Source organism: Vespa mandarinia, chromosome 2, assembly GCF_050613455.1.
Source record: "Vespa mandarinia isolate Hongniang chromosome 2, ASM5061345v1, whole genome shotgun sequence".
NCBI classification, from domain to species: domain Eukaryota; kingdom Metazoa; phylum Arthropoda; class Insecta; order Hymenoptera; family Vespidae; genus Vespa; species Vespa mandarinia.
The window spans coordinates 13,667,991-13,680,623 of NC_140811.1; the positions used below are offsets into that span (position 1 = coordinate 13,667,991).

Here is a 12,633-nt window from a genome sequence, read left to right on the forward strand (position 1 = left end):
CCTTCGTCGTTTCCCTTTTACTCTCTTCTTTCTTTATTTCCTTCTATCTATCTATTTCTCTTCCTCTCTCTCTCTCTCTCTCTCTCTTTCTCTCTCTCTCTCTCTCTTTCTCTCTCTCTCTCTCTCTATATATATATATATATCCCTATCTCTTTCTCGTTCTCTTTCTTTCTCACTCTTCCTGGTACGGATATCGCTGAAAGGAAGAAACATCGTTGAAACTAACTTTCGTATCAGCGTTAGATTCGGAAGCAACTTTTGAGCAGCGCAGAACTCTGGGCTTGTATTGGCTTAACGTGATTTCAAATTTTCTTCTATTCGAAGGTAGAAGGAACGAAGGAGGCTCAACAACGCTCTCGGCCGAATCGATACGTATTCGATGAGAGAAGAGAAGCGTCGGAACTTTGTTTTGCAAAGAAGCATTATAACGGCGATGTGAAAATGTATTCGCGACGTTGATTCGAATTGAACTTCCCTTTGAAACAAATTCACGCTGTTTTCGCTCTATCACGAAGAACAGAGTGTGAAACGAAATTGATATCAGCTTTGGAATATTGAGATTCATGAAAGAGCAAGAACTTTTTTCATTGAGAGAATAAGAAAAGAGAGAGAGAGAGAGAGAGAGATATCATTCTTTTTAAACTTTTCTTAGAGGAAGATGAAAAAAAAATTAATCAAATATAATAGATGGAGAATTATAAAAATTAATGAAATCGATTTAGATTTCATTTCATGGAATTGTGCGATGAATTTCATATTACACATTAATATGAAATTTCAAATCATCATAAGTCCTTAGCTTTCTATTCATTCTTGAAATTTCTTAATATTTTTCCTCGCTTTTATTGATTCGTCAAATCTTCAACGTTCCTTCTTTTCGTAAATAACATCGATTGCATCTTGTTGAGTCGAAAGGAAAGCGAAGAACGAATAAAGTCTGGCGATTTAAATGCTATCGGTGATTTCGAAGCTTTGAGTGGGACTTATACATCCTGATCTCGATAAAGATGAATATGATTGAGTTTCGTGACTACGTCAAGAGTTTAACGAATTTTACATCCACATTTGCCAGCATATTCGTGGTACTTTATTTCAAGATCGATAAAATCGGAAAAATTGTGGATAATTTTTTTCGATGAATAGACATTTATTCATCGAAACGAGATACAAGAGTTTACATTGTTACATGATCCTGTTGTAAAAATATAAAATGATAGAAACCTTTTGATGAACTTGATCATTCATTAGCGAATGCTTTTAAACCGCACATCCATTAACCGCATTACTTTTGATATTAAAATTGTTATTAGCGGTAACTTGATAAAGTAGAAAGCAACTCTACCGTAATTTGAAAGGCACAAGCGAGAGAAAATTCTTAAACAAGATTCCTTAGCTTCAGACGAGAAGCTACGTCGAAGATGCATCGTCAACATCGCGTTCAGGTTCAAGAAGAAAAGAGAAGAGAAGAGAAGAGAAGAGAAGAGAAGAGAAAAGAAGAGAAGAGAAGAAAAGGGAAGGAACTATCCTCTCACATTTAATTTTCCTCTTTGTAACTTAAATGATACGATAAAGACTACAACGGAGGTTGCACAAGTGACTACAAGAGAAGAGATCAATCGCCTTATCGTTCATAAGAAGCTTTTCGTAGTCGATGGTATCTCTTCTTCGTCGCAAATGAACCATCATTGAAAGAAAAGCATCGCTTCGAAATAGTAAAAAAAGTGAGAAAGGTAGAATGAAAAGTATTTTCAAGCTATTAAGTAACATCGTGACGATTCATCCGGGAAATTCGAGCCGCTTCTTCCTCCACGAAAAGGGCCCTCAGAGTCTTTATCCCTTCCGTATCTTCTAAAGTTCTTTTCCTTTTCGTGGTTGTCTTTGCCATTTCCTTTACGTTCCCTGCGCTTCTTAAAACTTTTAAAGGGATTCACAGATATTTCCTTCAACTGTGTACATATAAAGTGCTTCTGTAAGTAACGACACAGGAAATTTGTGGTGACTCTTATACAATATATCACCTATCAAGATCTAGATTCTCCTCGAATCCAGTGTGATTGGATGAAAACATAGATAGCTAGTAAAAAGGAAAAAGAAAAAAAAAGAAAAAGAAATAGAATATATGAGGACTTCTTTTTTCATTCTTTCCCCTTTTTTATTTTATCACGTCAATTCTGAACGATAGATCTTTCGACGTCTTCGAAGGAAAGAAAAGAAAAATGAGGAATGAATTTCAATGAGGAAGAATGAGGAATAAAAAAAAAAAAAAAGAAAGGGGGAGACCAAAAACGAGAATGAAAGTCGTAACTTTGAAAATGACGAAGGACAAACGATTTGCGCTTTTCCACTCGAGAGGAAGGCATCGATCGTTTCCTGCTCTTCGTTTCCGGCCACGCGGGCCAATCGTTATTTGGACAAAGAATAAAAGCACAGGAAAAACGAATACTACGATTCTTTCATTTGCCCTCACCGAACGTGCTACCGAATGGCACGAAGCTTTTATGAGGTGATATTGAGTCACGCCAAGAAAAAATTGCTAACGAATGTATATTGTGAGTCCGTGCCACGTTTTCTCGCGTTCTTGGTATCGTTTTAGCTTGTGAAACGATAGTTAGTCTACCCATTTTTTCAGCTTGATTACAAGTCTGAAAACTACTTGAACAGGAATCGTATAAGGACGATCATTACTTTGGCAACAATTTCGAGAATGTTTCGACTATCCTAATAACGAAAGTTACCTTTATATACGTATGAAACAATTTTAAATGTTTTTTTAGGAATATATTTTATTTCTTAAACAAAATTCGTCCAATAGAAATTGCATGAACAAACGTAATCGTATGTAAAAAGTGATTTTGGTAAAGCGACAGCTGTTGGCGAAAAATTCTAAAAACGAAGGACCCTTTAGTTTACCCTTACCTTTCATAAGACGATCAACCAAAATTGGTAGTCATATACCGGGACACTTACGGATGGTTTACGACACGACCATCAAACAACCATATCAGGGTTTGGCCTCGTTAGAAACCGTGCCCATCTTACGACATTTTCACGATGAAATTAGGCGAAACGAATGGATCATCTAGTCGCGATAAAACGAATCTTTATTGTTATATCTATGATAAATGCCGAATGAAATAGAAAATTTGTACGAATCAGTTCCGTTTAAGAATGAAGAATTTCCAAGAAATATTTCATATATATTTGATAATATTCCGATAATACGATGATAAGAATCATAATCGTTCTTCCTTAAAAGTAACGGACCTTCTCCATAGAATCGCATTTAAAATAAAAATTCTATCTTCAACTATCTGTACAACTTAGACTCCAGCCATTTAAGGGCAGCACGGCATAGCACTAGAAATTTTATAAGCAAGCCTCGTTCGAAGGATTATCATGCTTATTATAATTCCCAAGGAACAGGAAATAACAGGAAACGACTACTCGAATAGTAGACATCGAAAACGTGCTCGATCCTACCTTACGATCTTCATACATTTTCCTACGAGGCCTTAATTAATCGAAACGCTTTGCTCCCTTCTTTATCTTTCTTTCTATTTCTATTCCTTACACTAACGTATCGAGTTAATTTTTTGTTTTTTTTCTACGGGACAGGTTGGCGGTACGTTTCAAATTCATACCAAGTAATAAACTCGACCAAGTGCTACGCTGGTAGTCGCACTAGTCCAACGCAAAAAGCGATATCAAAGAGACTAGAAAGATAGGAAAAGGGTAGAGGCAGGGAGGACTATCTTGAAAAAGCAAAAACGGATTGGAAGACACGCGGAACAGCGTGTACGATGTGTTAACACCAGGAATGTGGTCCAATTTTTACACTATCACGCTCGCTTGGCAACTCGCCATACATGCACGTCATTTCATATCGGTCCTCTTTCTCCTCTTCTTAGTACGTTCATCGGCCATCTTCCTCTCAAAGTGAAAATATCTCCCTCTTTCTCTCTCTCTCTCTCTCTCTCTCTCTCTCTCTCTCTCTCTCTTTCTCTCTCGTGAATGCCACCGGCAACCTTCGGTCTGCCAGTTACACTGTTAGAAAGGTTGAAAGAAAAGAAAAGGAAGCGAAAGAGAAAAGCTCTCATGTTATCGAACTTTCTACGAGCCCTTTTCTTTCTTACGTTACGACATACCCTTTTGTAAAAGGGAGAAAGTAACTCTCTAACTCTTCCGAGCGATACGTTTCATAAATCATACAATTGTAAAGATCTTCGTTGCTATGCAACGATCATTCACAATAGATTTTTGATACTTTTCTTTACATTTCGTTTTAATATTTTAATAAAATATTTTCACTGACGTTGTATTTTCTTTCTTTTTCAGGAAATATAAGGACAAAAGCGGTACTCGACGTCGAAACGAAAAACGGATATTGGCTGACAGTTTATGCACAGGATCATGGAGTTGTGCCTTTGAGTTCGAGTTTAGAGGTAATTTTGGTATTTGCTTATCCTCGGGGATAATTACGATCGGAATTTGCTCGATAATCGCGCTTATCTTCTATGAAAATCAACTTTCACTCTATCGCGTGATTTCGTTAAATAATTAAAATACTTCGTGTTACTTGCTCAAAGTCATTTAAAATCGACACGTTTACATCATCGTTACTAAAAGTTTCGATATAAAACTTGACGTAACATTTTATTCGAGAAACAAATTTGTTTTTGTCGTGTGAAAAAAATGTCAGGAATGACGTAGTAAGCTACGATACGATCGAAGGATTGAACGTTCGGTATTCAAATGTAAAAGGAAAGCTTTCATTCGTGCTTGTAAAAGCAAAAATAGGAAAAAGGTCGAGGGTTTTTTCTTTTTTTCTTTTTCTTTCTTTTCTTTTTTTGTTTTTCTTTCTTTTTTTTAAACAAACGATTCGAAGACCTTGCGTGTTCATTGTTCTACAGTTGTTTCTAACGCTTATTTTCTTTCTATCTTTTTTCGCGTTCAGGTTTACGTTGAAGTGTTGGACGAAAACGACAATACACCGCTGACCGAGCTTCCCGTTTACTATCCTTCCGTGCCGGAAAATTCGCCAGCCGGTGTTAGTGTACTGCAAATTCGAGCCTTCGATCGTGACGCCTCGCCCCAACAATTCACTTTTTCCATCAGCAGCGGCAATCCAGAGGGTTATTTTCTCATCAACTCCAGTACTGGTAAGTTTTGCGCATGCTCGTTCGCATAGCCATGATATCGTGTTGATAATACGATTAACGACTACCAAAATAGATCCCACTACTATCTCTATTATCTTGACTTACTAAATGAAAATATTAACGACAAACTTTCCACGTTATTATAACGGATCGATTGCATTAGTCCATTTTATCTTTTTCTATCTTGTTTAATTTTCTATCCCTAATAATATGATATTTTTATCTTCTTTTTTTTTTTTTTTTTTGAAGATAATTATTTTTCAATATTTTATGATAAATATAAACTGAAAGGAGCACTTTTATCGAGACAACATTTATAGCAACGTTTATATCAATATCAAGGATAAGACGTAACTCGGGATAAGAAATATAAGAAAAAGAAAAAAAAAATCTATCCACCGACTTGTACATAGATAGAACTCGTCGGTAAAAGTCAATACTCCTTTATATTGTAACGTAAATTATCTATCATAACCCGTACTTCTACCAAAGGAGAATATTCACTTCCATGTGTAACATCGTCCTCGTCATCAAATTTACTCTCCTCGAGCATATTGAATTGCGCGTTGGAATATGATCGGCTTATTGTTAGATACTAAGCTCGGTAAGTGAACGTACAGAAGAGAATGTTGTTCCTTCCTTCGTTCTTTTCCTTTTCTTCTCGGTGTAAAGCGGGTATAACATTTTGTACCGACGAATAACCGAGGTCACAGTGAGACCTTTACTTCGATCGTATTTATAAAAGTTTATTATAGCATTGTTGAAGGCGTTCGTAATTCGTAAGATAATTGCCACGAAGGACGCAAAAGGCATAAATTTTGTTTATTTAATGACGATATTATATCGAGTATAATCTGTTAAAAAATGTCGATCGAATGAAGGAAATAACGATGGAATGGAATTCATTAAAATTACGCTATATACTTTCTAATAAATCAAAAATAATTTTGATATAATTACTTTTCCACAAAATAAACATTATATTATGGAACTTGACGGAGTCTAATACACATTTATAATAGAAACAATTCATTGAACATTATGTATCGACTTTTCGAAAAACACGAATCCATACGAAATATTTCAAAAGGATTAATATGAATTATAGATATTATTTAGGTTGGTGCGAGTATAAATATCATTCTAATGTATAATGATTGCAGATGAATTATAGTACTTCGTTAAATAATTTATATAAATTTGCAAATACGTTAAACTCTACATATTTATATCGTTGTTCATTGATCATAGATTAAATATATTAATTAAGGAATCAAATTAGAAATATATTTTATTGGAAAAGATTGATATTTACAAAAATTATTCTAAATTCAGACGAATGAATATACGTGAAATTTTGAACTTAAATATGCCGACATGTCTCACCACGTAAGGATTGGAGAAAAAGGGAGAGATACAGAAGCAGAGAAATAGAAAGAAAAAGGATAGAAAAGAATCAGGGATGAAAACGCAGGGATGAAAGCAATTATTTAAATGTGCACTACGGAATAGCCAACCCTCCTTTTTATTATATTTCTCCTCTCTTCTCTCTCTCTCTCTCTCTCTCTCTCTCTCTCTCTCTCTCTCTCTCTCTCTCTCTCTTTCTATTTTTCTCTTCACGTTAGCAACTACGACCATTATCAGCGGTGCCACCCTACTTTTTATTTTCGTTTCTCACCGTGAAATACCAGAGGGCATTATCGATACGAAACAAATGATGAGTCCATCTCGAACGATACTATAGATGAAAGGAAAAGAATTGTCGATGACGCTTTACCGTGCTCTTCTTTTCTTCTTACACTGTCAGCGAGAAAATCTCACGAACTTGTCGATATTCTCGTCGATGGATTTAAACGGACTCTCTTTCTCTCTTTCTTCCTTTCTTTCTTTCTTTTTTTCTTTCTTTCTCTTACTTTTCCACTCGTCCGTTCACAACGAAAAATCCAGTTATTACGGTTATCAGAGACTTTCGCGCTCTTCTTTCTCTCATTTCCAGTTCCATTCTTTCATACTTACTGGAAATAGCTATGAGAAATCTCCAAGTCAGCGCGAATCCGACAAGCGGAAGGAAGGAAGGAAGGAAGGAAATCGGGAATCGCGATGACCGCACACTCGTTGAACCGTGTGAAAAATTTTTGTCGACCGAACGGGATGCTGGACTTTCCTTCGAATGTTCGAAGCAATGATATGTTATGTGAGAACTCATGTAAGATCGTTGAAATATTTCAAGTGGAAATTCATAAGTGTTACTATTTCAACTGGCTTCTTAAAATTAGTATTCATATTAGCCTATCGTCCATTATAAAGATTAACTCTATTAACCCAAATCAAAGTGTCCTTCTTTTTTTCTTTATCATTAACTTGTTAATTATATAGATATATTTTAAAAATGTATATCTACGTTGTAAAAGTTAAGATATGATGAATATATCGACGAACAATATTTAAGATATTTAAATGAAACATAATGGAAAAATTACAGTACAGTTCCGTTCTGTTTCATTCCTTGTCGTTCTATGTCCGCGTCATCTCCGTATCGTGTCTGCATCGTGTCTGTATCATGAACGCATACTCTCCGTGTCGTCTTCACGTCGTTTCCGTATCGTTTCCGCGTCGTCTCCATGTCGTGTTCTGTCCTATTGTATTATAGCTATTTTTTTATTTTGTTTTATTCATATATCTTTAGTAACTGAGAAAAAAATGATAAAGTTTAGGCTTTCTTACCCTTAAACTTCATATAATGAAATTTTACATAATGATATTTCAGACAAAAAGTATTATTTAACAATCAAAAATAACACGAATCAACACTGACATCATTTGCCCATACTTTATCTGCTTAAATCTTTCTAAATACTTTATCGATCGCACTATGTATAGTCCCTTTCAAGTGAATTTTATTACTCTTTTTTTTTCTTTTTACTTTCTTCTTTGTTGTTATCTCAAACTATATAAATAAAAATTGCCATCTCATCAAATACAATTAACATGTTAAAGACAAAGAAACTATCGTCTAATCTCTCGAAAGCTACAATTATCAACGTTGTAACGTTATCGCTCGACAATACAAAGCTATTAACCTAAATTCATAGATCTTATGGTTGTATATGATCAAAGATAAATACGAACAACTTTCGAGAAGCGACATTCAATCTTCGTGATCGTAATTAATAACAACTCGAAGTTACTAGCTAAGAGTATCATTAATCTTAACTCAAAATTTCTCTAACGTGCGTTACAACGATGTTATCGTTCAGAAATTTCTGATTAGAAATTTCAACTCGAATTAGAATTTCTTCGCTGTTAGGGACAATCGAAAGTAAAGATTAGTATATTAGGAAACGTTCACGTACCTTCGAAATCATAATCAGTTATAGTCTAACGTTATCTGTAAGGGAAAATACGAAGTCGTTAACCCAAATAGAAAGTACCATTCTATTGGGCAGCAGTCGACGTTGATATCGTCGTTTCAAAGTTGGTTCGTAACAGTTTCGCTCGAAAATTCTCCATACCACGAAACTATTCACAAATGTAATGGGTGACCGTGCCTTCGCAGTTATGGGGTCGCCCCGCGAACGACAGAGAACGGGCTTCCTTCTAATTTGATTAGTGATTCTTACGGTTGAATATCAAATCTATTTTCCTTGTAACCTGTGAACGGAAACCTTAAAAGATTGTTAAAGAGAAAAAAGAATAGCAATAAAAAGAAATAAAAATAAAAAGAGAAAAGAGAGGAATAAAATGAGGAAAAGAAAAAATACTTTTGTTTAGTACAAGGCATCGTTTTAAGAGGGCTTCATCGTCGTTGCTAACATCGATTGCTTTACAAAACATTATTTTTACTTTGACAAGCTTCCCTTACATGATTTCTATATAATATACCGTTTACACCGTAAAATGTTATATATACTCGAATGAAAATTCGTTTATAACCTCTGTTAATTTTGTCGAAAATTAACAGAGGTTAATTTTCGACAAAATTATGAGAGAAAAAGAATGTTAGTTGTCGAAAAGAATAATAGAGAAATTCCTTTAATATGTTGAAATTTTATGAAAAACTATCTGTACATCTCATTTTAGAGTTATTTTCCGAGAATGATACAGGATGCATTTTATAAATCTCTATAACTCTGTATGTTTGTAAAAATTTCGTCTGTTAGTGAATTCTCGAATAAGTATATATATCTTTAAGTCGTGTGGATTCGTCTTTTTTTTTGTGTTTCTACATAAAAATAATTTCCTACTGTATCCTTTTATCGACAAGTTGAATTTTTTTTCTAGAAAATTCCTACGGTGGTAGATAGAAAATGAAAATCGTTTATTCGAAAAAATTAAAACGAGCTAGAGGGAGAAAAGGGAAAGGGGAAGTGAGATTCTATCGATTTTCGAATTTTCGTTGAACGAGTTTCCAAACGAAGCACTCGGCGAGGATGAAAGAAATTTGTGACGCGTAAAATAAAATACGGGTATCGGTGGTAGTAGTGTTAGCAATAGAAAGAACTAACAAGTGAGAGAAGGATTGAACGAAATAGAAGAAGGGGAATCGACGCTTGATCCAATCGACGTTTCTGCAAAATCTCGACGCTATAATTTTCGATGAAAACGTACCAGTGAATCGATCTTCGTCTCGTTAATAGAGGCCTTTCCATTTAGCCGCAAATCAGGGTCGAATGGTAATTCTCATATATTTTTTTAAGCCTTTTTCCATTGCTCGCAGAAACTAGAAACTTTTTTTTAATACCGTTAAATCGTAAGAAGATTTCATAGTAAGCTTTTATAAACGTACGTGTTGAAACTTTCGGATTATAAACATTTTTTTTTTTTAAGTCATCATATTTTTATCATGAATATAGAATTAAATATCTATGATAAGAATGAAGGATGTATGATAAACGAGAAAGATAAAGAAAACTAATCTGACCGTTCGTGGGTCGGTAAACTCAATTTAAATTGCATGGTTAAATTATACTGAATTTCTGAATTTTAATAGTATCGTGAGCTATTACAAATACATATTAAACATATGTGTATATATATATATATATATATATATATATATATATATATATGTATATGTTATTAATATCAATTTGATTAAATCGCGATGATTGAAACAATTATAATTAAAATATTTGTTCGATCCGTAATCCAATACATTTATGTGGAAAGTTCGTCGAATAATATAAACTTAATTTTACGTTTGTCTAATTATATCGCTACTTTTTCAGGTTTGATCACAACGAGCGGTAGAAAATTGGATCGAGAGAATCAAGCGGAGCACGTTTTAGAGGTATGAAATAATGATTCTTTAACACCAGTTGGTATATTCTCGACAGAAATAGATTTTTCATTGAAACGGGAAACTAATTCCAATTTCTAAGATCGTTTTAATCAATTAATTACCAAGAAAGATATGCTTGTGACGCTTGCGTAATATACGAATCCTCCTGGGAGTAAGTCGAAGGATAATCGCTTGATCACACAAAGCCACGAATACGTAACCATTCTCGATGGTATCCTTCTTCAATTAATTCAGATTAAGTTTTCGTTTCTCCGAATTCATTTGATATCCTCCTATCCTTCCTATTACATCTTAGCACAATCTTAGAAGGATCTCAACGAGACGCGAAGGAGGGATTAGAAGGCCTTAATCCTAGTAAGATAGGTTCGGTGGAATAATCATCTTACGTTAAGTATAATCGTACGTCGGTGTATATGCACGCGTAATTAGCACTTTGCCAGTTGACGCTCAGGGGAGGAAGAGAAGTATACAAGTGGTACGCAAGGAGGAGATAGAGAGAGAGAAAGAGAGAGAATGAGTGAAATGAAAGGAGTTGAGACGGGTAAGTTGGCTCAGTGGAGTGAAATACAGGATATAGGAGATTGTACCTATATCGGATTTCCCAGAGAGAGAAGGAGAGAGAGAGAGAGAGAGAAACAGAAAGGGAGAGAGAGTGGGAGGGGGAGGGAGAAAGAGAGAAAATTTCTATTCGGAATTACGCGGTGCTTAGCAACGCCCGGATAATTACATCAACAAAGTTCCCCTTTTCGTTGCACCAACGAGACAACATATTATTTCCTGTCTTTCTCCTACAACGTTTATGAACTAACACTAATGATATTTCTTTTTATGGATTAACACCAGTGATATTTCTTTTTTTTTATTTTAAAACAATGCATTCGAACTACCAAAGCATATTGCTAAATATTACACCAACGTGTAAATGTGACATGTCTCGTTTGTGCCATAAAATATACTTCGTATTTTTATTTCCATTCTGTTCGTATTCTATTTACAAAATTTCACATTGATTAGTATTCATTCGCAATATCAATTATCGTAAAATTGAGTTTCGCGTATAATATAAGTATATAATACTTATAATTATGAGTTTCGAAAGGAACAATTCGTCCATGAAATTGAATATAAATGCACGTGTGTGAAATTCATACGTATATAAATACCATTAACGTAAACGATTAAATTATCGAAATAAAAATGAAAATTTTATTAGAGAACACCAAAAATAAAGGTGATACGTCAAATTATAAATAAATATTATTTTTGATCCTGATATATTATAAAGTTATATAAAAGATAATTTTCTACTTCGTCGAAGAAGAATGGAAACGATATCTTTTCTTTTCTTTGAATCAGCTCTTCGATCAAGAAAAAAAAAAAGAAAAAAAAAAGAAAATTAAAAAAGACAAGAAAAGAAAATCAACGAAGAAAAGTTTTCTTTGAGAAGGAAGCGGATGTCCTTCGCGACAAGATCCAATACTTAACATCGTCGAAGTCGTTCGGACAAATCGAATTTCCTAACAGTGTGCTAACGCTAACAGGTAGATAGGCAGATTGCTAATGCATCTTTTCTCTCCCTCTTATCTCTCTCTCTCTCTCTTTCTCTTTCTCTCTCTTTCTCTCTCTCTTTCTCTTTCTCTCTCTTTCTCTCTCTTTCGAGAAGGCTTTTCCCACCATTTACGTCCACACCCCTTGATATTGTCAGACTGGAAATGAGGAAGAAAATCGTATCCTCTTGGAGATTGAAAAGTAAAATGAGGTGAATCTCCTGACTTGAAAGTGAGAGGAGGAACAGCTTTGAGGAGGCATTCTGAGATCGGATGAGAACGAGGAAAGAGGGAGAAGGAAGGAGGAGAAAAACGAAAAAGAAAAAGGAAGTGCGAAGGAAATCCAAGTGCCGGACGGCGGGGCTAAAGAGTAAAAGAAGAGAGAATAAGAAAAAAGAGAATTGAGGAACGCAACGGAACGAATGAAGAGAGAGGTTCCCATCCCCACTCTTTCTATCCTCATTTCCTCCTCTTCTCTCCGGGGACCGCCATCGAAGAATAGTACGAAGCTTGCCTTTTGCTTGTTGTATCGAGATCAAGAATTGAGAGAAGTTCTAACTTTTTTTTCTTCCTCTTTTTCTCTTCTCGTTGTCTAAAGACATTATCATGTTTTGTTTAAGTGGAT

The 12,633-nt window shown here is 34.8% G+C and overlaps 1 protein-coding gene across 6 annotated transcripts in view; it reads left to right on the forward strand.

The window, feature by feature from the left end:
* Positions 1–12,633, forward strand: part of kug (FAT atypical cadherin kugelei) — a 298,979-nt gene that overhangs the window by 255,576 nt on the left and 30,770 nt on the right. For all 6 annotated transcript variants that reach the window (XM_035871811.2, XM_035871769.2, XM_035871801.2 and 3 more), the window contains exons 4-6: positions 4,336–4,442; positions 4,955–5,159; positions 10,388–10,449. In XM_035871811.2, the coding sequence (XP_035727704.2) occupies positions 4,336–4,442; positions 4,955–5,159; positions 10,388–10,449 (374 nt within the window). The remainder of the gene's footprint in view (positions 1–4,335; positions 4,443–4,954; positions 5,160–10,387; positions 10,450–12,633) is intronic.